This window comes from Lynx rufus, unplaced genomic scaffold, assembly GCF_022079265.1.
Source record: "Lynx rufus isolate CCGP_SWC_20201006 ecotype Redwood Valley unplaced genomic scaffold, mLynRuf1.p SCAF_9, whole genome shotgun sequence".
NCBI lineage: Eukaryota > Metazoa > Chordata > Mammalia > Carnivora > Felidae > Lynx > Lynx rufus.
Genome location: NW_025814897.1, coordinates 71,582,181 through 71,609,426, shown reverse-complemented (window position 1 = coordinate 71,609,426; position 27,246 = coordinate 71,582,181). Strand labels below are relative to the sequence as shown.

Below are 27,246 nucleotides of genomic sequence, written 5' to 3'. Positions count from 1 at the left end.
GAGACAAAATAATGGAGCAAAGATTGATGAGACTGAATGACAGAAATAGTTTTTTAAAGACAGACTAGGCAGAGAAGAAAAAAAAAACACCACACACACACACACACACACACACACACACACACACACAAAACCCCTGAATCTTGAAGACCAGGAAAAAGGGATAAAGAAGGGTTAAGGAAATGTACACAATCTAGCTTCTCTAAATAAGGAATTCAAAAAGGAAAAAGTATTTTTGTTTCTCAGGCAGTGACTGCAGACCCGTGAAATTGATCAGGAGAGATAAACTCTCATACATCAGCCTGGAATAAGTTCCTCAGAGGGAGCCAGGAAAATACAGTGAAGCCTCTGTGTAAAGCTTCAGATAGAGAATCCATAGTTAGACATAGTTAGGGCAGCCCAGCCATGCAAAGAAATGACATAAATGTGGGCTGATGTGACAGGGTGTGGCAGATTAAACATGGCCACAAATTCTTTGCTACTCCTCCCATAGAGACGTGAGCTCCAATTCTCTCCTGCCACCGCCACCTTTTAAATCTGGGCTGGCCTCAATGACTTGCTTGACAAATAAAAGCCAGCACTTGGTGGAAGTAATGTTTCAGGACGTCCAAGGCTAGGTCATGGGAAACCTTGAAGCTACCACCCAGGATTCTTGTAACATTCTTTTCAGAGTCCTGAGTTACCATGTAAGAAGTTTTGTAACTCTGAGACTGTCATGCTGGAGAAACCATGTGTAGGATCCCTGATCAATAATCTCAGTAGACACCAGCTTTCCAGCCATCCCCTCCAAGGCACTCTACATGTCATGAAGCTTTCTAAGACTCTCCAAACCATCTGCCAGCTGAACAACACCAAATGACCTCTGTTGATGCCATATGGAACAGAAGAATCACTCATCCAGGCTCTGCCCACATTCTTGGCCCTTCAGATTATAAGATATAATAAAAATGGTTATTATTTGGGTTGTTATACTTGTTATACACTAACAGAGTTCTGGAAAACAGGAAAGGACTACAGAGAACAGCATGAAATATCTAAAGGATTGCTAGATAAATTTCTAGGTGAAAGGTTTTGAAAATGCAAATCTAGCATTGCCTATGTCCTAAAAGAATGTATTGGAGAAATGCATGAATCAGGCCCCTGAGGAAAGGCACAGAAAGACCGGACATACTAAAGAGGAGATAGACAAAGCTATAACTGAATACAGGCTTGGATTAGCTATTGTTCTGATAGGAAAATATCTCCTAGGTAGGAATATACATTGTGGGGAGGCAAATGTGGATAAGATCTTTTAGAATTGGAGGTTTGGGGCAAATATAGACCTTAATTGATTTAATTTCTCTCAATAAGGGAAATGCCAAATCTAGAAGAGTTTTCTTGAAAAACAAAAGAATGGGCCAGAAAGGAAAGAAAGGCAAAGTGATAAAGTTGCTCAAACCCAGCAACTAGTGCTCATGCTAGGAGTTAGATAAGGAAAGATACCAACATGGGAAGCAGGGTAAACAGTCAGAAATTCAGCTGAGTCTCCCTGAAAGGAGTAGGAGATAAATGAAAGGAAAGAGAATACTGGAGGCATAGTTCATTAATGCAAAAAAAAGATGTAGCAGAAAGAAATGCTACTTGAGGTCAACCTACTCAAAAGGTATGGAAAGACTGTGTTCTGAGGAGCACACGTCACAGGGACTGGTCCTCTTGAAGCCTATAAGGATCCAGTCTTCAGGAGCATCCTAAGAAGACAGGGGTCTTACGACCTAAGCAATTCTCCATCAAGAGGCAGGGACAACAGCCAACATGATATAGAACTAGAGTGTCTGTGCATTTTAGGGCAGTCTTTATTTTCTTATTTATCCTTAAAGGAATTTTGAAAAATCTATGACCCCTCACACGTTTTCAATTTGACAGGGACAATTTTTCATCATAAGTTTCAAGAACAAAGTTGGAAAGGGTGTAATTTCCAGCAGATTGTAGATAATGACATAAAATAAAAGCATTGCATCTTTTAGACATATTCAACGAAACTTAAATACAATGTAACTTGATACCAACATCATCATCCACTTAAAAATGTACGAATAATCTCTTCCTTCAACGTTGTGAACATTTCACATCTTTTCTTTTCATCCTTAAATGTATGTTCCCATTCCAACCCCCCCCCCTCAGAATTTCATCTTCTTGTAACACATGTGAGTTTCAAAGTGTTTTATTGATTACCCTTGTCATATTTATCACTGAAATTTGAAAAGTCATTTTAATGGGGCACCTGTGTGGCTCATTCGGTTAAGCGTCCGACTTCGGCTCAGGTCATGATCTCACAGTTGGTGGGTTCGAGCCCCATGTTGGGCTCTGTGCTGACAGCTCAGAGCCTGGAGCCTGATTCAGATTCTGTGTCTCCCTCTCTGTCTGCCCCTCCCGTGCTGAGGCTCTGTCTCTCTAAATAAATAAATAAATAAATAAACAAACAAACAAACAAACATTGAAATGTCATTTTACTTCCTGTGACTATAAGGTCCTAAGTGTTTAAAAATACTCTCTTCTGGGTTGAGTTACTGTTACAATTAGTATCAGTACAATTGGTCAACACAACATAGATTATTAATTTTGATAACTATACATAATAAAGATGAACATTTTATTATAAACATAGGTTTTAATGAGATAAATGAGGCTTTGTATCCTTTTTAGGCTTTCTCATTAACTCATGTAGACATTATTGAATATTGACCTAATGCATGTTTTTATTTAATTTATTTTGCGTGGTTTATTTAAGATTATTTATTTTGAGAGAGAGAGAGTGAGGGTGAGCAGGGGAAGGGCAGAGAGAGGGGGAGAGAATCCCAAGCAGGGTCCTCGCTGTCAGCATGGAGCCCAGGGCTTTCAGAGTTCAAACTCATGAACCGTGAGACAATGACCTGAGCCGAATTCAAGAGCCAGACGCTTAACTAAGACACCCAGGTGCTCCAATGCATATTTTTAGATGTAAACCTGAAAAATTTTGTTCCATAAATCCATAGAGACAAATGGGAGGAGTTTTTATAGCCATGCTGCTTGACCCTTTGAGTACACTCTGAATTGTGCAATCACATGGTGATCCATCATCAAACACTATCTTTTTAATTTTTTTTAATGTTTATTTCTTTTTGAGAGAGACAGAGACAGGATGCAAGTGGGTGAGGAACAGAGAGAGAGGGAGACACAGAATCCCAAGCAGGCTCCAGGCTCCGAGCTGTCAGCCCTGAGCCCAACATGGGGCTCAAACCCACAAATCGATGAGATCATGACCGGAGCTGAAGTCGGACACTCAACCAACTGAGCCACCCAGGTGCCCCATCAGACACTATTTTTAATGATCTTCCAGCTGATAAATCCTCTCAATTGGTAGAAGAAAAGAAATGGAAACCACTTGACTTGCAAAAGCAATTGCTACCCAATCATTAGAGTCGCCCATTCACTATCTCAATTTCTGGGAAGAATTCCAAAAGTACTTTCTCAAGACTTATCAAATAATTATTAATTATACCCATTGCTCTTTTACTTGGAATACCTTCGGTTATCCAAATTATGCAGACGGGATTAGGAAAATCAAAATATTATTAATTTCTTTGCCAATACAATTTTTAATAAAATATTTGTGTGTGCTTCAAATATGTTTTATCAAAACCTTGAATCTACAGCTTTTGCTTGTTGAATTTATGGAAAACACCCACCCTAAAACCTAATTGGCAAAGACAGTTCTTTCAGCCAAGCCAATCACTCAAGACAACTTTTCTCAATACAGAACTGACTTCATTTTTATTTTTTATTTAAAAACAAAAATTTTAACGTTTATTCATTTTTTGAGAGACAGAGCGTGAGTGGAGGAGGGCAAGAGAGAGAGGGAGACACAGAATCTCAAGCAAGCTCCAGGCTCTGAAATGACAGCATAGAGCCCAATGCGGAGCTCGAACCCCCGGACCGTGAGATCATGACCTGAACTGAAGTCGGACGCCCAACCGACTGAGCCACTCAGGTGCCTCCTAACTTCATTTTTGATTACGAAATGCTTTGATATGTGTTTCAAGAAATGCCCCAAAATGCACTGACAAATAATTGTACAAATCACTCTCTAAGGGAAAATGTTAAAACTGTCAATATTAAAATAATGGAGAGCTAAAATAAAATTTGATTTATTAGTATATGTTTACTAAACTTTTAATAATGCAAAGTAACAGGCAGATAACATTGCAAATTTATTATAAATCTAGGAATGTGAAAAAAGACATTGTATTCTTTCCGTAAATAGGTGGATATATGTATTGAAATTTGGTGTTCATTGTAAGGAGTAATTCAAATTTGAGAATAAAAATATCAGAAATTATTTGATTATTTTTAGTAGCTCTCACGATCAGACTTCCCTACATATTTAAAGAAGGAAAAAGGTATTTACTGCTTAAATCTAATTAGTCCAGCTGCTAGCAATTAATTTTATATTTTGCTAACAAGTAGAAATTAGTATAAATATTTCATAAAATGTGTTGACAAAATAGGCTTGAACTGCTTTCTTAAATAATGTACTCCGAATCTGAAAAAAAAAAAAAATCATGTAAAACTTGGATCTGTGGCTTTTATACAATACATCTTGCAAAATGTTGTCATTCTCAAAAGTATTCCAGCTACATTTAAAAGAATCATTATCGGCGTGTGCAGGTGGTTCAACAGGTGAAGCATCTGACTTCGACTCAGGTCATGATCTCACAGTTCGGGAGTTCAAGGTCCACGTCAGGCTCTGTGCTGGCAGCTCAGAGCCTGGAGCATGCTTTGGATTCCGTATCTCCCTCTCTCCTCCCCTCCCCAACTCGTGCTCTGTCTCTCTCTCTCAAACATGAATAAACATTAAAAAAAAAAAAAGAATCATTATCATTAACCTTTAGAATCTTCGGGTCTTCAAAGATGTTTTTCTCTGCGATGAATGACATAACCTAGGTTTGAGTGTGAGATATAGTTGAAGGGAATTGCTTGCATTTAAATATGTGCCCCCAAAGCCATTTTGAGTGTTTGATTTGTCTTACCAGTTCTCTCTTTACTTTGTCAAAGGAAAATGTCCCTCAAGAGCCATGCACAATTTGGAAGTAAATAGAGATGGAAGAAATATGATAAATTTAAATCTTTCAAAACCACCCCTCCAACACACACATATAAGCACACACAGGTACACACACACGCACACACACTCACACACACACTACCATTCTACTATATATCCCCACAGTGGGGACACACAATTTCTGGGGTGTCAGGGTGGCCCAGTTGGTTAAGCATCTGACTCTTGGTTTTGGCTCAGGTCATGATTTCGCTGTTTGTGGGACTGAGCCCCACATCGGGCTGTGCACTGACAGTGCGGAGCCTGCTTAGGATTCTCTCTCTTTCCCGCTCTCTGCCCCACCTTTGCTCTCTCTCTCTCTCTTCTCAAAATAAATATATGAACTTTAAAATAACACACACACACACACACAATTTCTAATGCCTTTCTCAACAGAAATATGTAAGAAAAATCACAGAAATAATTCACAGAGGCCTATGGGTCTGTGGTTCAGGGAGGAAGGTTTCTTCTTTGGTCTCCCCAATCCTCCAAAGTTTTACACAGCAGGGCAATGCACTATAAGATTTGGGATGGGGGTTGGGGGAATATGGCCTTCTTTTGGAAAGTAATAGAAGGGATGTTAGAAACTGTGTATTATTGAGAGGATAATTTTTAGGAAAGAAATAAAAATTGGAGATCTAGAAATTGATTCCGTTAAAAGTATATGTGTTTGCATTTCTCCTAGAAAATCTTTGGGAACCTGGAGAATACAGTGTCTTTAAAGTGGTTTGAAGACATGTAGCCAAAGTCACTTCAAGCAGCCCAAATCAATGTAGCCTGGGGTGGCAGAAACGGTGTTTAGGGGGGGCGGCTAGAAATTAAGAAATGTTGAAAATGCTGAATGGGAAAGTGTGCAAACCAAGAAAGTCGTTGGAAAAGGATTATAAATGCCTGACTTTGCAGGAAGAAGTAAATGTATCAAATGCCCTCCTATGAAAAAGGAGACATTTTTCTCCCATATGTGGTAAACATCATGCCACAGTTAACCTATGGTAGATGATTTCCCCCAGTGAATATATGATCACAAAGCCTTGTGGACCATGGACAACTGAATTAAACGGACATCCTACCCATGGATGCCGTCAAGATGGTGTCTGTTCCCCACCCTCTTCCATTCAACTGCAGATAAGTTAAGGCCTTCAGCAACCCTAAGACAGAGTCCCAGCATGAAATGTTGCCTGGAATTCCTGCCTAACGGATTGCGGATTGGCCTGTTTTCACTTTCTGTGAATGCAGGGGTAATGCTGTGATACTATTGTGTATCCAAGGTACTACCTCTTTCAAGTATGGTTGGGAAAGACCAGTACAAATTGAGAAGCCTAGAAGGAACCCCTCTCAAAGCTGGAGAGACAGCCTGGACTGTAGCTTCCCAAGGTAACATGACCACACACACACTGGGATGAGACCCTTCTGACTAAGATGAGCAGAAGAAGAAAATTGAAGAGAATTCTATTAACCTACGTATTTGGGACTTGGAATTTTTCCTACAGGAAAAGACTGGGGTTTTTTTTCTTTAATTTTATTTTCTCCCACAGAACTTAATAATGAAACAGACTATTTCTCTAAATTTTGTACATCTTTATTTTTCTCATCTGGAAAGTACAGATGATCTTTATGTTACCGTTTAGGTGCACTGCAGCCTCTGGTTATCTATATTGGACAACATATATGCGAGAAACTGAAGAGTAGGAAATAGAACAGGAAAGCAAATTTTGAGCTTTAGTTATAAAACTTCCTTAGAGATAATTTATTAAATGTAATATCATGAGTCATTTCCAAGCCTTCTGGGAGCAGAGTCTAAATGTCCCACTGTGATTCCAGAAAGATCTGCAAAGAGGTAGGGGTTGTTATTTGCAGAATGACTTCATGAAGGTGGGAAAGAACTTCCCCACTGGCAGCTGACCTCCTCCCCCAAGGGGCTCAGGCACACTCCTGCCTGACCACAGCCCCCAACAGATAAGGCCAATAGCACAGTAGGGCAAGAACTGTGACAGTACTTGGTCCCCACTCCTACTGTCCTCTGTGCAGGGATTTCAGTGACATGCCTCTGCTGGCTTCACTCCCTACCTCCCTGTGTCATCCTCCTTAGAGGGTAGGGATGAGTTCATGAGTTTGGAAGAAGGAACTGAGTATGCTAAGCTTAGCCCCTGTCTCTTTTCTCTTAGGGAGTATCCCTCAGGTCTGAGCTCTGTCACAAGGTAGGTGCTTGTCCTTCAGGTGAGGCCTGAGGTTGACCAGCTGTGCCTAGGACAGGGAGGGGAAATTTAGCTGTGAGATAAAGTTTTAACTAGTTTGCTTAGCCACAGAGCCAAAGCTACATTTCCCTAATCAGTTTTATTAGAATAAAGGTGCTATTTTAAACTAAAATCAAAAGTAATTGATGGAATGAAAAGATAAATGAATATAACATCTACCCACATGAAGCTGAGTCAAGGACTCAAAGGTACAGGTGAGAGTCAATTTATTCAATAGAGAGTCCCTTAGAAGTCATTTTAAAGTAAATCAATTTTTATAAGTTAAGTCTTCTCTTACCTCCCACATAGCTAATCCTTTATTCCCAGATAGATTAATCATCAATGTTCATTAATTTCCTATTGGTGCCTCCTGACATTTAAGCCTTAAATTTTTCCATACTCACCAAGTAGTGAAATTATCTTAACAAACAATTCGTTAGGTGACTGGGGGCGGGCTCTTTAGCAAAGCATGCTGTGAGCTCTTAAGGGAGAGCAAGTCTTTAGTGAATAAAGCAGTTGACTTAGTCAGAAGAGTGTCACCGATTACTCATGGGCTGTCTCATTTCACCCTCACAACAAGCCACTTAGAGGTGGGGAGATGAAGTAATTTGCCCAAGTTGTCATATCCAGTAAGTAGCACTGTCAGGATCTGAACCTTGATATGCCTCCAAACCCCCCACTCAGTCCACTATCCAACACCTACATTCATAGAAATCCATACTACCAAGATTGGAAGAAGTCTTGCAAACACTTGTCTACTGCTGATGTCCTCCAGGGCATGAGTTGTCTTGTCTCAGGGATGGGGAATTCCTAAGGTGGCCCCTTCCATTGCAGGGCAGAGTTATTATTCCCCAATTCCTTTTTACATAGAATGTCCTATAGATTTGGCCTGCTGGCCTAGGGTCCTTTTTCCTTTCAGGTCCCTAAAACACAGGACTGTGGAGGTAGTAGAGTGTCCATCCTTAGATTAAACATCCTCTCCTCCTCCAACTATTTCCCACATATCTTGACCTTCAGCCTGGCCCCCACCCTTTTAGAAGTCTCCTCGGAGCCCAATCACTGCCAGTGATACATCTGGGGTCTGGAATTGGACACAACATTCCAGGATGCAGGAGACCAGTGCAGAGTCGTGTGCTAGATTATCACTGCCCTCCTTGTAAGCATTGTTCTACCATGTATTATTTCTGTGTGTGGCAGGGGTAGGGGTGGGGGCCAGGAAGAGCACTGTTCCTCTGCTCGAGAGCCTCCACAGTACAAACAATGCTTTTACCAAATTGCAGTTCCTGAAACGCCAGCATCCCAGAGTAAGTGAACAAGTGCTTTAAGAATAAAAAAGATTTGGGGTGCCTGGGTGGCTCAGTCGGTTAAGTGTCCGACTTTGGCTCAGGTCATGATCTCACGGTTCATGGGTTCAAACCCCGCATTGGGCTCTGTGCTGACAGCTTGGAGCCTGGAGCCTACTTCAGATTCTGTCTCCCTCTCTCTCTACCCCTCCCCTGCTCGTGCTGTCTCTCTCTGTGTCTCAAAAATAAATAAATGGAAAAAAAAATTTTTTAAAGAATAAAAAGGATTTGTTGCGTCCACATAAGTTTGGAATATACAGCTTCATATCCATTCATTAATAAATCCTTATTGAGGGCATACTGTATAAGAGGTACTATTCTCGTCACTAGATGTATATCCATGAACAAAACAAACCCAAATCTGTGTCTATAGAAGCTACAGATTAGACAAGAAATACCATGAATGTGTGAGGACCTTTTAGAAGACTTCCTCAATCTAAGGACATAGGCTTAATTCCCTTTATGTCAAGACACCCCCTATATAGGATCCTGCTATAATTATTAACGTCCTAGGGAACCGTATTGGGTCACAAATTTGGGAAACACACACTTATACCACTGAACACAAATCACCTCGCCTTCAGCCAGTGTATCTCCTTATGTCACTACCGTCCTGTATGGGAACATTCTAATGTAAAAAGAAGCTAAAGATCAGCCAAAAAATATTATAAGCACAGCAAGCCCAACCCATAGGAGGGCTCAGAGGACCCCACAGAGCATGTGAGGAGGAAAAGGGGCTTATCAGGAAGCTAACAAATATTCAGAGGAATGCAGGACAGATGAGGAGAGGGAAGCCAGTGAGGGACCGAATTCTGAGAGAGGAGCTGTGGATTGGGCTCAGCTCGCAGGCAAAAAGCATCAGTAACCCAGGTAGTCAGACCTGGGGATGGGCAGGATTTAGCCATGGAAGCAGAAGGACCAGATTAGGAATTCCACTGCAAACAAGATAAGGATGAGGAAAAAACCAGAACGGACCCAGCACCCCCAGGAAATCAGCTACATAATACACAAGGTCCAGGTTCCTGACAGCCCAGGATTCTGACACCAGACCACAGAAAAGACACCCTCCCCCTTTGCCTCCTGGTAGAATGACTGCTTCCAAACCCACCTGGCTACCTTTTACACTCCAACATAACTCTTCAATTTTAGCCCTTTTCTTTAACCTTGGTACTGCCAGGCAAAAGGGCACAAAAGTAGCAAAAAAGGCATCATAGGCACCTGCAGCCCTGCTCAAAAATTCCTCCAGGCTCCCCTCCTCCCCACTACGACCTTCCATATCCTCGCTCATTGCTCCCTTGACGTTTTCACCCACTTTGGCCCCATGTTCCCATGTTCCACAGGGTCCCTCTGGAACTCGAGAACTCAGTTTGGAATGCCGGCCCCAGCTGGCACCACCATCTGCCCCTGTACGTGACGGTCAGCATCTGTACATCGACTTCAAGCGTCAGCCCCAGCACCCCACCTTTCCCCTCATCCCAGGCTCCTCGGACAGAGTGGCCTCTGCAGACTCTCTGGGTTGGGAGGGTCAGAATGCCTGGGGCCAGCTCCTCTGACCAGCAGGTGAGCCAGGTTGGAAGAACCTGTACCCTGTGCAAAATGAGCCAGACACACAGGAGAGAGAAAAAGGAAGACTCTGGGCTCCGTAGAGAGGCTGAGTTTAGAGAGAAGCTGATATGGGAAGGGACTTGCTATTTGTGGAAGGCTTTTATTTGGTGGTGGGAAAAGAATGGCAAATATGTAACACAATATTTCTGTAACTATAAATAACATGTAAATACCTTTCATAATGAAAACCGTATGCAACTGCTTTTCTGGGAGACTTTTACAATAGGAAAAGGCAAGAGAGGGAAATAACATATATTTAACTCACACTATGTGCTAAGCTCTTTCCATATGTCATTTGCTTAATCCTCTCCTTTCACTTCTGACGGGGCTGGGGGGGGGTTCACTTTACATATGAAGGAAATGAGGACTTTTAGAGGTTCAGGAACTTGGCCAAGGTCTCACTGTGAACCACAGTTTGCAAGTAGATCTGTCTGATTCCAAAGCCCTCGTTTTTCTAGAATCAAGCAGGAGCCTGACTAAAGGTAGGGGCTGGACTATATGACCTTTCCAGATTCTCTTCTATTTCCAGGACGTCTGGAATTGGCTAATTCCCTGCAGGTGCCCTAAGTCTTTCAGGACAATATGCATCCATATTGTGTACTGTGGGCAATAACCACACAGGGAAGATTTAAGGTGGTAGGAACAATACTGAAAGGGCAGCTGGGAAATGCCAGCTTCTGCCACAGCCTTGCTGTGTGACCTTGGGTAAGTCTCTTCCCTCTCTGGGCACCAGTTTTCACTCTGGAACATGCAGATTTGGGCTAACTGGGGAAGCTTCAAGCTCTGACAGTCCTGTCTGCTAGGTGCTGGAGTTCACTTTGGTGTTCTGAGGAGGGTGTCCTCCAAGATAGGGCCCAGTGCCTCACCCCCCTCCACTCCCGCCCCTACAGGCTACATACACGAGTGCCCCTCCCCACAGCCCAGCTTGCACTGACCTGTACCTCCCGGGTCAGGGCCAGCTCCAGCAGCTGGCCAAAGTGCTGGCCCAGTGTGCTCAAGGTTTCACTCACACAGGCCTTCATCGACTTCAGGACGTGCTCATTCTCCACCTGGAGGCACCTGGGGAAAAGAAACCATGGAGTGGACCACTGGAAGGGGCAGGTATTCAGCTCAGAGCCACTGCAGAAGTCAGATCTGGGCCTGTCGCAGGCCTGGTGGTAATGTGAGTAATCTAGGAAGAACTCATCAGCTCCAGGGGGGCCAGAGATGGAATATTCAATAGCTTGCTTGTACTCTGGCCGCCTCATGTTCAGAGAAGTGCTGGCCAGAAATGGGACCTAACAGCCCATGTTCCTAGGAAGAAAGGCCATCAGAAAGTGATCAAATCCATACCTCTGAGCTTCTACTTGAGAGAAGTGAGCCCAGTGCTCACTTTCAAAGTGTATGGCAATACCTGTGACCTTTAAAAAATGGTTATTTCGGGGCACCTCAGTGGCTCAGTTGGTTGAGCATCTGACTTTAGCTCAGGTCATGATCTCACAGCTCATGGGTTCAAGCCCCACGCTGGGCTCTGTGCTGACAGCTCAGAGCCTGGAGGCTGCTTCGGATTCTGTGTCCCCCTCTCTTTCTGCCTCTCCCCCTACTCATGCTCTGTCTGCCTCTCTCTCTCAAAAATAAATAAACATTAAAAAAAAATTTTAATGGCTGTCTAGGGGCACCTGGGTGTCTCAGTCAGTTGAGCCTCCTTCTCTTGGTTTCAGCACAAGTCATGATCCCAGGGTCATGGGATCGAGCCCCTTGTCCAGTTCCAAGTTGAGCATTGTACCTGCTTGGGATTCTCTTTTTCTCTCCCACCCTCTGCCCCACTCCCCCTCTTTCGTGCTTGCTCTCTCTCTCTTTCTCTCAAATTAAAAAACCAACCAAAAAAAAAAAAGTTAAAAATTTTCTCCCCAGGCAAGAAGAATATGGGGTGGATCAGGTTTAAATTTACCCCTGTGACCTGAGAATGTTCCACTGGAAGGGCAAAGACCCCCTGGGGGTGCTGGGGGATGCCAAGCCCTATGTTTCTCTTGCAGGGCATGGGGTTGGAAAAAGTAAGGAAGAGTATTAACATACACCTGGGTGTGTATACATGTGAGGCTGAGTGTCTGTATGTGTCTGAGTGTAAATGTATATATGTTTATGTGTGTGAGATACAGAGAAAAGAGTGTGAGTGTATTTCTGTGAACGCACGAGTGTGTGTTTATATATCTGTGTATGGGCAGGTACGTGTCTGTGAAATCCTTGTCTGTGTGTATGTGAGTACAGGGTGTGAGTGTTTGCTTTCACCTGGCCTTGACTTTGGGGGTAGAGTGGGGGCTTCCCAAAGCTATGCGAAACCTTTTCCTTTTTCTTTTTTACCAGCCCTCAATAATCCTCTTACTTTCTATGCCTGGGCCTCTCTCTTCTTTTACATTCTCCTTGGACCTTAAAATGGGCAGAAAATCCCAAGGGAGTCTTTCACGGTTGTTGATAAGCGTCAGCAAAAGGAAACTCTCAGACCACCACCAGCCCTTCCCACTTTCACTCTCCCTCTGGAAGAAGATGCCAGCCCCTTCCTGTGCCTGAAGGCAGGCTGTCCAGTCTTACCCAGCTTCCAGATTTACCTCTCTGTGACCGCTGAGAGCTCTGAGCATTTCTCCATCAGCAGTTTCTCAATCTGTAGAAGAAATAGATCAAGTTTACTCAACCCAACAAGCATTGGTTGAAGATCAACAACTATATGGGGCCTTCTGGGGTATAAAGATGAAGAATCAAATCATCTGATTTTGCAAATAGATACATAAACTGTAACACAGTGTCATATGGATGACAAAAGACACCATCATCAGCTGTTTGAGAGCTCAAAATAGAAAACAAGCACTTAGTTAACGCTGGGGGGTCTAAGAAGCTTCAGAGAGGAAGGGACATTTGAGCTGGGCTTCAAAGGATGAATAGAAGTTTACTATCTGTAAAGTGGGACAAGGAAAAGGGTAAAGCACTAAAATGAGAAGTGAAAGCCAGAGGGGGATTTTCAATGGTTCACTATGGGCTTGGAAAAGATTCAACATCAGAGGCTTTGGAATCAGAAAAACCTAGACTGAATTCTTCTTACACCACTCACTGCATAACTCTGGGCAAAGTACTTAGGATTTCTGGGTTTGTTTCCTCATCTATAAAGTGAGGACAATAATACTAACTAATATTTTGCATCAACTATTTTAATGCATTAGTCCTCACAACACAACTATGAAAAAAAAATACTATTATTATACTCATCAGGGTGATGGAACTGGGGCACAGAGAAGGTAAGTAACTTGCAAAGGTCACACAGCAGGGCTGATATTTGAACCCAGACAGTCTGACATTCCAGTGGGTATACTGAACCACTGTATGGCTTCTCACAGTGGTTATGTCTGCTTCTCATGCAGTACAGGTTAAATGAGATGTGTGCAAAAACACCTAGCTCGATGCCTAGTGCATGGTAGGTACTCAGTAAAGGTCCTCACTCTCTTCCCTGATTTTTGGAAGGAGGAGGCGGCCCCGGAGCAGGAAAAGTTCAAAGTCCACACACTTCACACCCACCCTTCTAGAAGGTACCTCCCTTCCAAGTGCCCGCGCACGCCCAGCCCCGGGCAGCTGACCTGGCCCATCTCCTGCGAGGAGCTCCTGCTGACAGCGCTGTACTCGCTGACCATGGAGCGGGCATGGCAAGTCAGACGCACACTCATGCTGTGGACGCGTGCCCAGCGGTCCTGGGCCAGCTTCTGCCCGATCCTGCGCAGCTCAGTGCTGATGACCCAGCCCCTCTTGAGAAGCAGCTGCAGGGGGTCTCCGGGGCCAGGGCCGCCGGCCAGGATGAGGTCACTCTGTGCATCTTCCTCCAGGCTGATGGGCTTCGCCTGCAGGACGCACATGCACTCACACTCGGTCATGAGCTTCAGGTCCTCCATCCAGCGCTGGACCGAGTCCACCTGCATCAGGTGCAGCCTGCAGCCGGGAACAGCGCCACGATGGCTGTCAACACTCCACGATTTCCAAAGGTTTCCGTTTCAGGCCATCTGATGTTGACTAAACATCTACTCTATGCTCATCACTGTTTCTTGTGTTCACTTACCTTAACCCTCTTATTTTCCATTATCTCCAATTTGCAGATAATAAGACTGAGGCACAGAAGTCTGGGGAGCAGATGACCGGACAAACAATAGGCAATGAAGTCTGGCACAGTAGCAGATGATATTTACAATAAGAAGAAAATGGAGGGGCGCCTGGGTGGCTCAGTCGGTTAAGCGTCCGACTCCTGATTTCAGCTTAGGTCATTATCTCTCGGTCCGTGAGTTCACGACCCACGTCAGGCTCTGAAGAGCCTGCTTGGGATTCTCTTTCTCCCTCTATCTGCCCCTCCCCTGCTCTCTCTCTCTCTCTCTCTCAAAATAAATAAATAAACTTTTAAAAAAAGAAGAAGCAAATGGAAACAGCCTACATATCAAATATTGGTTATGTTGTTACGTAAGCTATCGTACAGCTACACGGCTATCTAGATGGTATGCACTTATTGGAAATAATGCTTTCAAATGGTGCTCCAAAACTAACATGATTACAAAGGGGATAGAGAAGCTGGACAAACATACGATCATTGTGTTCTAGAGATAGAGGATGGAAGCAACCTGACAGAAGAGCTTCTAAGAGGCAAGGAACGAACTAGTCACTCACTCACTGACGCATTCACTCCATAAACACTTAGCGGACAGCTATTATTTCTGTCCTTCTAGCAACCTTCCTCCTCCTTCTGTCAATAACAAAGGCAAGTTACACTGCTGCCTCCTGGTGAGACAGCCCAGGCTTCAGCTGTTCTTTCCTCCCAAACATAGGGGTTATGAGCTGCTGAATCACAGCACCTGGGACCAGCACGTGGCACAGAGGAAGTGTGTGGTGCTGGGCAGGGAAAAGCTCTGGACCCCTCCAGCGGGACACACTCACACCCCCTTCCTTCAGGCCTGGACCCGAAAGAGCCATGTAAGAGCTAGGAAGGGAGAAAAAGAGAATCAGTGCCACCAAATGCCTCTGGGCCGGGCCCTTCCCGGGAGGCCTGATTAAATCCCAGACTCACATTTTTGTCACCCCTTCCACTCCCATCTCACACGGAGGCATACTCTATTCTTGTTCTTTAAGATCTTTAAGAATTAGAAAGAAAGTGGGATTTCAGAAGCTGTGTTAATTAAAATCCTAGTTGATTTATCGCTTGGCTGGTAAGAGAAATGGAATGACAAAACTATTGATTTCTCTAGTATCTGCGTTATTTGTGCCTATGAGTGTCTGTGTTTGTGGATATGAACTCATTTGGGTGTCTGTCTATATTATCTGTATGCCGATGTCTGGGCGTCTGGCTTGGAACTTGTATATCTCTACCTGCGCATATAGTGAGCTGATTGTGCGTGCTTACAAGCCTTGCATCAGATAAACTCGATGACTAAGAACAGCTTGGATGGGGCTTGAGCGTGGGCTGCATTTCATGACTCAATTCCAAAGAAGAAAAGTATAGACAAAGTAACTTTGCGGTGGAGAACCCTGATACATCACCACCCTACTCAAGTGATCAAAACGCACCTCACTGCTGACCAGCCATGCTGACAGCATGTGCTTCTGATATGATGCGATGAGAAGGGCTTCTTCCCCCAAAACACATAACCTTAGTCTCATCATGGGAAAGGCATCATGGACCGACTGAGGGACATTCTACAAAATAGCTGACCAGTACTCCTCAAAACTGTCAGCATCATCAACAACAAGGAAACACTGAGAAACTGTCATAGAGTAGAGGAGACAAAGGAGATGTGATGATTAATTATAACAGGATATCCTGGATGGAATCCTGAAATAGAAAGGCACCTTCATGGAAAACTAGTGGAAGCCGTATAAAGTCTGGGGCTTAGTTAATAGTAACAGACCAATAATGGTTCTTCCACTGTGATAAATGTACCATGTTTGCTGAAGGTGTTAGCAATCAGGGGGACTGGGTGTGGGGTATACAGGAACAGTCTGTTCTATCTTTGCAACTTTCTGTAAATCCAAAACTATTTAAAAATTTTAAGTTTCTTTATAAAAAAAAATGATGCTTGGGGTGCCTGGGTGGCGCAGTCGGTTAAGCGTCTGACTTCAGCCAGGTCGCGATCTCGCGGTCCGTGAGTTCGAGCCCCGCGTCAGGCTCGGGGCTGATGGCTCAGAGCCTGGAGCCTGTTTCCGATTCTGTGTCTCCCTCTCTCTCTGCCCCTCCCCCGTTCATGCTCTGTCTCTCTCTGTCCCAAAAATAAATAAACGTTGAAAAAAAAAATTTAAAAAAAAATGATGCTTGGGGAGAAATGTGGGCTCCAGCTGACAGGTCTGAGGGTTCCTTATTTCATTCCCCCCTGGAGGAACTGCACTTCTGTTGCTTCTTCCCCAACCAGAAGCACAGGCGGAGACCGGATGTCTCTCTGGCGTTGTGTCATGAACCTCACGGAAAGGAGACCTAGAGAAGCCCAGCCCCAGTGGACACATGGAACCTGGCCAAGGAGCCAGGAGTGGAAAACTCCCTCAAAGAACCTGGAAGTGGAAGGAAATGGGGTCCCCAGTTGGGCTAGGGGATGAAAGCTGTTCTCGGGTGAAAGGAGCATGGCAAACCAGATGGGCTCTGTCTTCCAGTTGGTCCCATGATCTGCCCTGGAGCCCACCAACAGGTGCATCCCAGGCAGGCCTCCGGGGTCCGCATCATCCGTGCTTAGCTACCTCAGGGACATTCGCTCTGGCGGAGTCAGGCCTTCAGGTGGCCCGTGATGATCCTGCTCCCTCCTTAGCTGCCTGAATAGGCTTTGAGCCAGAGCTTCCTTGGGTTGGAACAGACTGCTACATCAGAGCCTTGAGCATAAGAAAATGCCCAGGCCAGCAAGGCTTGCACATTAACATGTGGAGGGCATAAAGAGCTGGCTCGGATGCTTATAATCTGTGTGGCTGAAGGCAAGCAGCTGCTGATTTTTTTTCTTTTTCTTAATTTTTTTGAGATAACATATGTACATAAAGATGAACAAATCATATCGAGCTGCAGTTTGATGAATTTTCATAAGGTCAACACACTCGTGTATCCAGGAACCAGATGAGAAATATCACCAGCATCCCTGTAGTCTCCCTTGTGCCCCCTTCTGGTCACTCCCCAACCAGGATAACTGGTATCCTGACGTGTTTTTTTTTTTTTTTAATAACGTACATTAATCTTTTCATTACATTTCTTAACCTCTCTGAGCCTCAATCTCTTTATCTGTAAAAATATAATAGAACCTTCCATATAAGGTAGATGAGATAATTAAATCAAATGGTGAATGTGAAGGACTTAGGACATCACATGGCATAAAGAAATGTTCAAAAACGTTAGTTCTCTTTGCTTCCCTTCCCCCATGTAATGCTTGAACACCTACAGTAATTACTGTAAAAATGGCTAGAATTTATTGAGTACATTCCACATGTTGAGCACTATGCTAAGTGCTTTACATGAGTTGTTTAATTTACTCTTCAAGACAAGTGTCTGAGCAAGTATTATTATTGTCCCCATTTTACAGATGAGGAAACGAAGATGCAAGGAAGTAAAATCACTCAGGGAAAAAGTAATAGCTCTGACACTGAAACGTTATCTCTATCACTCCAGAGTCTACACTTAACTCCTTTGTTTTACTGCTTCCCACTCTGGCCACCCATCAAAACAAAACCAAAACCCAAACCCAAACCCACACACAAGAAGAAGGAGAAGGAGAAGGAGGAGGAGGAGGAGGAGGAGGAGGAGGAGGAGGAGAAGGAGAAAGAAGGAGAAGGAGAAAGAAGGAGAAGGAGAAAGAAGGAGAAGGAGAAGGAGGAGGAGGAGGAGGAGGAGGAGGAGGAGGAGGAGAAGGAGAAAGAAGGAGAAGGAGAAAGAAGGAGAAGGAGAAAGAAGGAGAAGGAGAAGGAGAAGGAGAAGGAGAAGGAGGAGGAGGAGGAGGAGGAGGAGGAGGAGGAGGAGAAGGAGAAGGAGAAACAAGGAGAAGGAGAAGGAGAAGGAGAAGGAGGAGAAGAAGAAGACGACGACAACGACCACAGAGAGGAGCAGACAGCAAAAGGAGACAGCCTTCACACTGGGACCCAGGAAGGGCAATTTTCCCAAGCAAGGACTTCTGGGGCTGGTTATAAGCAACAGGAAGATGAAAGGGAGCTGTGAGCCACTGACTCTGCCTAAAGCTCTGTGGTAGAGGGTGGACCAGGATCCTGGGACCCAGAGCTGCGATGGCTGCTTTCAGGCCAAACCCACTCCAGCCTGCCCCACTGCAGAAGCCGCCTTCCAGGGTGACAGACACAGAGATGAGGACAGACAGGGGCGCCTTTGGGGAAAGAAGAATCTGGTTTTCTTTAAGAATGGGCTTAAAATAACTTCCATTTCTAGAGATTGTTTAAACAGATACCTCCTCTTTCTCCCCCAAGGAGCAAACAAACATACTGAGAAGAATAAACTGAGAAGATTAGTAAGCCCATGGATCCCTGCCTCCTCTTAACCCCATCCAGTGACTGGGCCTCAGGTCCCATCAAGCAGGCCCCTTAGGTCCAGGGCCAAGTCCAACACGGCTGGGAGGACATCAAGAGGTTTGGACCCCCTAGCAGGTGGAAGGGAAAGTGGGCTGGCTGCTCAAGACAAGTATATGCCTCCCACCCAGCCTGACTTTACCCAGTATGCTTTGCACCCAAGCTGCCCAAGTTATAACTAAACCACTGGGATGATAATACAATTGTGTTTGGAAAAAAAAAATATATATATATGTATACACACACACACACACACACACACACACACACACACTTACGTACATACATACATAGCAGCTCAGAAGGCAGAGGAAAAGGAAAGGTAAACAAAAACCACTAGTAAAAATAATTAGTATTCATTGGGCCCTTAGAGTACCCCAAGGGTTGTGCAATTATCATGCATTATTTTATTCTCACAATAACTTAATTAAGTGTACTTTTTCCTTGTCTCCACTTTACAGATGAAAATACAGAGGTGCAGAAGACTTACATGACTTAAGAGAGCCAGAGCTCCCCGCAGGCAACCCGATTCCAAAGCCTATCTCCCTACTGGCCACACTCTACAGTTCCTCCACCAGTCCCTGTCTCCCACCAACTTTGAGATGTCCTCAAAGGCAGGTACTGACTTAGCTCAGGGTCACCAGCACTCAGCACAAGGCCTGACACATAGTATGAATCAATAAATATTTACCAATCAAGTAAACCAGAAACTGACTGGGAAACATGGATTGTAAGCCTTGCCACACCAGCTGGGAATATTTCCTGAACTTATTGGGGTGTTATAAGATGGGCATGAGTGCTCTGGCCTGGAACATAAGAACCCCCTGAACTCACCCAGTCCTCTATTCTGGATTACATTTCGGGCGATGTGGATTCTATCTTTGGCTGGTACGTCAGGCAAAGCATAGGTGAGTTCCCCGTAATGAGGTACAGTTTAAGACTTGGGTTAGTACATTCCACAAAAGACACCATGATAAAAATTTTTGTTTTAAATAGAAATACTTGAGGGTGCCTGGGTGGCTCTGCTGGTTAAGTGTCTGAATTTTGATTTTTGCTCAGGTCATGATCTCACGGTCTGTGAGATCAAGCCCCATACTGTCAGCATGAAGCCTGCTTGGGATTCTCTCTCTCTGTCCTCCCCCTGGTGTCTCCCTCTCTCTCTCTGTCTCTGTCTTTCTCTCTCTCTCTCAAAATAGAGAACTAAACTAAAATAAATTGAAATAAAAAGAAATACTTGAAGCAGGTGTCAGTAGAAGCAGAGAAATCTTCTGCACAAGTCATTTTACAAGCATTACAATATTCCACTGAGCAGTGCTCTAGTTGCATAAAGCTTGGACCCTTAGTAACCACAGTCCCAGTTCTCAGAACTTGCAGGCAAATGGTAAGGTGTGGATATATACACTCAAGCTCTGGGGAGTGGCTAAAGGGAGATCCTAGCTCTTTCGGGAAGTGCCTGTCCCCATATGACACCAGTAACAAACAAAATATTCTCACCCAGTTCAATAAGGCTTAAAACAGTAAGTAGTACCTCTCAGACAATCCCTGCTCCACCAGATTCATTGAAACACTACTAATGTTGACCATGTGCCAGGCTTTGTGCCGGTGAACCCTGCCCTTAGGACACTCACACCATCTAAGAGGAGAGACAAACATAAATAAACATAACCCACCCACATTCTCATCCCAACACCATGTGCCAAACATCCCCACTGCTCATCTCCTATACACTTGACCCTTGAACAACCCAGATTTGGACTGCACAGGTCCATTTAAATGTGGATTTTTTTTTTTTACAACACAGTACTGTAAATGTATTTTCTCTTCCTCATAATTTTCCTAGTAACATTTTCTTTTCCCTAGTTTATTGTAAGAATATAGCATATGATATATATAATGTACAAATTATGTGTTAGTCAGCTTTATGTTATCAGGAAGATTTTCAGTCAATTAAACTGTTAACAAGTTTTGGAGGGGTCAAATTTATATGCAGATTTTCAACTGTGGGGGGGGGTCGGTGCCCCTTATTGTTCAAAAGTCAACTGTAGATTCTCCCCCAAATCTATCATCTTTTCTTCTGTTAGCACCGTTACACAGAGTGTTACTCTGGCTGTCAGGTCCTGCCAGGCCCACCCAGTGTGGCTACCTTTCCTTCCGGGTGCCATCATGCTGACTCCATCAGACAACTCAGGCTGGTCACAGCCACCACTCAGTCTCTTCCTGCTGCATCTTCTAGATACCATCGTGCCACCATCAGAGCCAGGCATGCCACTGGGTCTCCTAAGCATCATGTAGCTTCTGTTGGGTATCACTGTTCCCATGACAGCATGAACTCTGGAGCCGGACTGCCTGGATTAAATCCCAGAGAGTCACTTGCTACCCGCATAACTTTGGGCAAGTCACATAACCTCTCTGGGCTTCAGTTTCCTCAATGGTGGAAAGGAAATGGTAACAGCACCGCGCCCCCAGGCTTTCTGTGATTATGAAGTGAAGTGGATGGGTACACATACATATACATGCATACGTGCAAATATATGTGTGTACGCGCGCTGAGAATAATGTCCGACAGGAAGTATCACATGTGTTAGTTCTTATTAGAGCAGTTTCAGTTAAAGCAGCTGTATCATCAGAACTTAATTACTTAAAAGTAGAGAAATAAAGAAAATTCTGGTAAGATGGCAGTAGTGACAGCAGTTTTTAATTTTTTTTAACGTCTATTTATTTTTGAGAGGACAGAGAATGAGTGAGGGAGGGGCAGAGAGAGAGGAAGACACAAAATCTGAAGCAGACCCGGGGCTCAAACCCACGAACCTTTGAGATCATGACCTGAGCCGAAGTCGGACGCTGAACCGACTGAGCCACCCAGGCGCCCCGTGACAGCAGTTTTTAGATCTTTCTAAATCCCCACGTGAAAAATTGACAGAACAACAAAGATAACAAAACCAAAGCTCTTTGGATAAACACTAGATGATAAAAATATCCCCGCAAACCTCAAAATATCAGCAGCTGGGGACCAAACACTAACAGCCACAAGACCTTCTCAGTATCATCTGTACAAGAGGAAAAAGAAGGACCCAATAAGATAGCGTTTGATGAATATGAGAGACCAGAGCCCGCAGGATATTTATTGGAAAGCACAGCATGCCAATTCCAGAAGAGTGGCTGAAACCTGAAGGGGATTTCCCTCTCCAGTAGCGAGTGCATGCAAGGCGCCTACTAGGAACTCTCAAAACCAGCCCAACAGGAATCTCTTCTACAACGAAGAAGTGCCATGTGAAGAAGAAACTTCTGGGGGCAAAATCAAAACTGGGCAGGACAAAGGCCTCAGAGACAAAGGCGAGAGATGTTTATTCAGATCCGTGTAGGAGGTGGAAGGAGAGCCAGGAACTCTGGGAAAAGCAGAGAACCCTACTTTGAACCTGACACAGAAACAGAAGAGGATGGAGGTCGATGGATTTAGAACAGCTTTCCTGAACCCCGCCTCCCTCGCAAAGTGCATGCCAACTAATTTCACATAAAAATGAGCAACGCAAAAATTATTCAGGTCTCACCCCATGCATGGTTATTTTCAAAAGAGAAGAAATAACAAAATAATATCCCTACAATGAGAAAATTCCAGGAAAATGTACTCACAAAACAGAAGTAAACTAAAATGTATACACGATTTCAAAATAAGCTTAACATTTTAAAAAATGATATAAGATGTGAAAGAGAAGCATGAAACCTCAGCTATCTTAACTAAGAAAAGAATTAGAAACAAAAAGAAAATGTCATTTTAGAAACAAAGACTACACAAGATGAAAACATGAGGTAATGCCTTACGAAAATCAAATGCAAAAAAGAAACAAAAATGTTTTAAATTAAAAGAAAATGAAGACGGGGTGCCTGGGTGGCTCAGTCAGTTAAGGGTCTGACTTCAGCTTAGCTCATGATCTCACAGTCTGTGAGTTCGAGCCCCACATCGGGCTCTGTGCTGACAGCTCGGAGCCTGGAGCCTGCTTCAGATTCTGTGTCTCCCTCTCTCTCTCTCTGCCCCTCCCCGACTCATACTCTGTCTCTGTCTCAAAAATGAATAAACAGTAAAAAAATTTTTAAAAAAAGAATTGAATTCAAATTTATTGCATAAATAAATAAAAGTTTAAAAAAAAAGAAAATGAAGACAGAAATTAAAAGGATTTGTGAGGATGTGACAAATATTAAAGATACGCAAATAAGACCCAATATATATACAATAAGAGTTCCCAGGGAAGGAACCCAAAACATGGCAACAAAATACATGTGAAAGGCTATAAGTTAGGAAAACATTCCTGGGGAAAAGACATTGTTTGAACTACATATTGAAAGGCCATATTCCATACGTAAAAAGAAATATACAACACCTATTCTACTAAGATTATTGGACTTTTAAAAAGAAAGAAAGGAAATGCTTTGTGCATCTAGAAATAAGTGCATGTTACTTGAAAGGGACAGGAAATTATGTTATCATCCGATTTTTGTGTGTGAGAGCAATGCTTTATACTAGAAAATAAGTAGAAGGACATACTTAAAATACGCAGAAAAATAAAGTGTGAGCCGAAGGCCTTCCATTCTGCAAAAGTACTTTCGAGTATGAGAGGAGAAGGAAGTGACACCAGTGCGATGCTGGAGGACAATCATTCCAGATGGTCCTTGATCCCGGATGCTGATTCACACCAATGATGAATAAGAGGGACAGGCAAAGCTGAGCCCCAGACTTTTCACTTGTGCCACAGAGTGGAGAGGAGAAACAAGTTCAGAAGACAGTTCAATTTGAGGCACGTTGAGTTTAGTGAGCCCATTTATCCTTTGGTGTCCAGTCCCTTTCTCTGGGCTGTCCTCCTGTAGCACTTCATTCCAGAAACATCCAGGTGCTTCCAGGATCCATGCAGGATACGTGGCCCACATACTCACACAAATCCCACCATGAATGTTCACTCACTAGACATCTCCTTAGTGTCCACTAGGTACAGGAACTGTTCTCGCTGCTTGGGACACATGGGTGAGCAACACAAACAAACATGTCTGCCTCTCCCTCTAGAGCAGGGGGAACAAATATAGTAATAACAAATATAATAAATGAAAATGTTTGTGGTGTGTTAAAAGCAGATCACTTCTATCAGAGTTAGAATAAGTATGGATGAAGGGTGCCTGAGTGACTCAGTCGGTTAAGCGTCCAACTTTGGCTCAGGTCACGATCTCACAGTTTGTGGGTTCAAGCCCCGCAGCAGGTTCTGTGCTGACAGCTCAGAACCCCTGCTTCGGATTCTGTGTCTCCCTCTCTCTCTATCTCTCTCAAAAATAATAAAACATTTTAAAAAATTAAAAAAAGAAAAGAATAAGTATGGATGAGATTGTCATGTGGGAGGCAGGGAGGTTACTGCCATTTTAAACAAGTGGTCAGGCTCACTGAGAAAGTAAGACATGAGCGAAAACCTCAAGACAGTGACAGAACGAAGCTGTCTGAAGTATGGGTACTGAGCAATCCAGGCACAGGGCCCAGGCAGTGCAAAGGCCCTCCTTGGGAGTATGCCTGGTTTGTCTGAGAAACAGCAGGGAGATGAACGTGGTTAGAGCAAAAGAAAGATTAGTAGGACATGAGCTCAGAGGAGAGACTCAGGCTAGATCATGCAAGGCCTTGGAAGCCACTGTGAGCACCCCAGGTTTCTTTCACTCTGGGTGAAGAGGAGAATTCTTCCTGAACATTGAAGGAATCTTGTCACCGCATGTCAGCTGGGGCCACCAAACCCCTACGCCTCTCTCCAACCCAACCTGGAAGGCTCTCTAAAGTCTTAATAAAAACAACACATAAATTCATTTAGAGTTAACCTAACCTCTGCCTTGCAGTGATTTGTAAACTGTTTACTAAACAGTTAATTTAAGCATAACTATTTATGCAACAGGCTATAAATAATTTACAGTGTGGTTAGGGTATTAACTTCCTCACTAAGGCCCTGGTGAAGCCCCAGCCACTTGGGACTAGAGGAAATGTTGCTTCTCTGATCTTGTCCAAATCTCCCAATGGTTTCGTCGTCCTGCTTCCGTTCCGGCCTGAATCCCACACTGAGGTGTTTTGCTTTCTGCGCGTCGGCACTCTGCAACCCTCCATCCCCAACTACTCCAAGTTCACGTTGTCCGTGTAGAGCCTTCACGGCAGATGGTGTTGGGTAGGCTCACAGAAGTCCTATTCCTAACTTGCAGCCGATCCATCCGGGCAACGTGAGAACCAGGAAGGAGGCTTTCTCTCCCTGCAGGGGACTCTGCAGAATGCCCTCTGCACCCACCTATTATGCTGGGCCTGCTCTCTTCCCCTGTATGATCTCTTGTGTTCTCTGCCATTTCTGCATGGACCTTCTGCTCCAGGCTGTAGCAATGGAAAGAGTTTTCAGATTGTTTTCCAGAAATCCCCATTTTCATTGTTCATCCTTATCCACTTTGATATATTGTGGTCCACAGCATTTTCTGTTCATTAAACTGTCCAGTATAACATGGTAAGAGAGTTGATTCTACATTTCAGATATTTCCAAAAGTATGGGTTAGGGGAAATGGTGTCCACCAATATACCCCAAAGCTAATAACTAGGAAAAATTTGTGAAGGGGGCATAGATAATGCTACTGTAGTCACTTTGGCCCATCCATTTCTCCAGGTTGTGGCCTTCCATCAATCTCTTGGAGGGTTTTAAGGCAGGGAAGAGATATGACCACTCTAAAACGATCAACTTAAAAAAAAAAATCTAGCATACTTCAAGCATGCTATAAAGAAAACTTTATTGAGTACCTTGTGTGAGCCGAGCACATATCAAGTGCTTGCACGTACAATCTTGGTCTTGTATTCACAGAAACACTATTTCGTATCCCCATTTCACAGAGGAGGGAAAACTGAGGCTCACATTAATTCCTACAGCTTGTCAATGGCAGAACCTTGACTTCCCTCCAGGTCTTCTAACTCCAAAGCCTGTGCTGTCACCTATTCCCAGTCTTTCCAGGACCCCAGTGGGGTGCATTGTTCTTTCTGTTTCAGAAAGCCAAGGAACTTGAATTTGGCTCCAGGTAACTGTTTCCAATCCAATAAGCCAATATGTTCATTTGACAGCTGCCCACTCCTGATGAGTCAGAGCCCATCTTGTTAACTCTGTCAAATGCAGGCATTTTAGATGTCTCCTGAGGGATGGGGGGGGGGGTTGCTAAATTAACAGTCCCTGGCCTTTCGTTAACTAAGGAGTGACTCATTTCTTAACCTCTTAAAAGGATACACGTGTGTATAAGCATGGCCAGTGTACGTAGGAGAGCCAGTAGGACGGTACTAACACCAAGAACACCTCATGAGACGCCATCACCCATGTTCTAATAGCCTTGCACCTTTGCACATGGCATTTGCCCTCCCGGAGCCACAGTTCCCTGACCTGCTTTCCCCCTCAGTCCTAACCACCGTCCCAGCCACACTTAGTTCTTTCACTCCCTCTGCTGTGACTTCCGGCCTCCCAGCCTTTGCACATGCTGGCCCCTTTCTCCCCATCTCCTCTTCACCTTGCTGATGGTCCACATCCTTAAAATCTCTCTGTCTCTGCTGAAGTAGGTTTCTCTGACTCCTAGATGCGCTTGTGCCCCCCGTGTCTGTTGTACCCCGTCTTTCCCCCCCATTGTGATGCAGGTCTCAACTGTTTCCCTGCTGGACTATTAATATCTGCTTCATTCACCAGACTATAAGGGCAGGGCTCGCGTCCGTCATGTGCTCCCTCCATGTCACCCCGAGCAGTGGACCGGATACGCTGAGGACGGGATGCTCGGCGTATGTGTGTGGCACTGAACGAAGCAGGAAATGGGAATAACATTAACTGGTACCACCGTCCTGCCTCACTGGCTTGTGAGAGTCGAGATGAAACCGGTAGTCATTATCGCCAACCTTTACCGAGGCTGGGCTTCGTGTCATCGCTCATGTGGATGGCTTCAGGTGCATTATCTTATTTATTTCTCATAATGCCCCTAGGAGGAGGGGGTTCTTACTGTCTTATTTTTACAGTTGAAGAAACGAAAGCTTGGAGAGGGAAAGTGAACTATGTGACATCGCCCTGCTTGTAAGTGGCAGAGCCGCGCTCTGGCCCAGCCCATCACACGCCAGACCCCACATGCTTAAGTGCTACACTAGACTCTAGGAAAGGCCATGCCCCGTCCAAACGGCATGCTTAGCACTGTCAGGTAATAATTATGCATGCATTCTCACGCAGAAGAACTCAGCTTTAGTCTGCCCTCAGCCTTCATGGCTATCACACAGAACCTGATGCGTAGACTGAAAAGGGTTGAGCTTTGTCTTTCCCATTCTGTTAGCTTCCTCTAAGGAGAGTCTTTTCATCTGCCAAAGTGGAACGTTTAGGAGAATTCACAGATGGAATGTGTCAGGTGC

At 44.2% G+C, this 27,246-nt stretch overlaps 1 protein-coding gene across 1 annotated transcript in view; it reads right to left on the bottom strand.

The window, feature by feature from the left end:
- The window catches only part of INSC (INSC spindle orientation adaptor protein), a 129,514-nt gene that overhangs the window by 53,230 nt on the left and 49,038 nt on the right, over positions 1–27,246 (bottom strand). The window contains exons 3-5 of the mRNA XM_047071821.1: positions 13,901–14,246; positions 12,884–12,936; positions 11,234–11,357 (exon numbers count right to left, since the gene is read on the bottom strand). Coding sequence (XP_046927777.1) covers positions 11,234–11,357; positions 12,884–12,936; positions 13,901–14,246 — 523 coding nt within the window. The remainder of the gene's footprint in view (positions 1–11,233; positions 11,358–12,883; positions 12,937–13,900; positions 14,247–27,246) is intronic.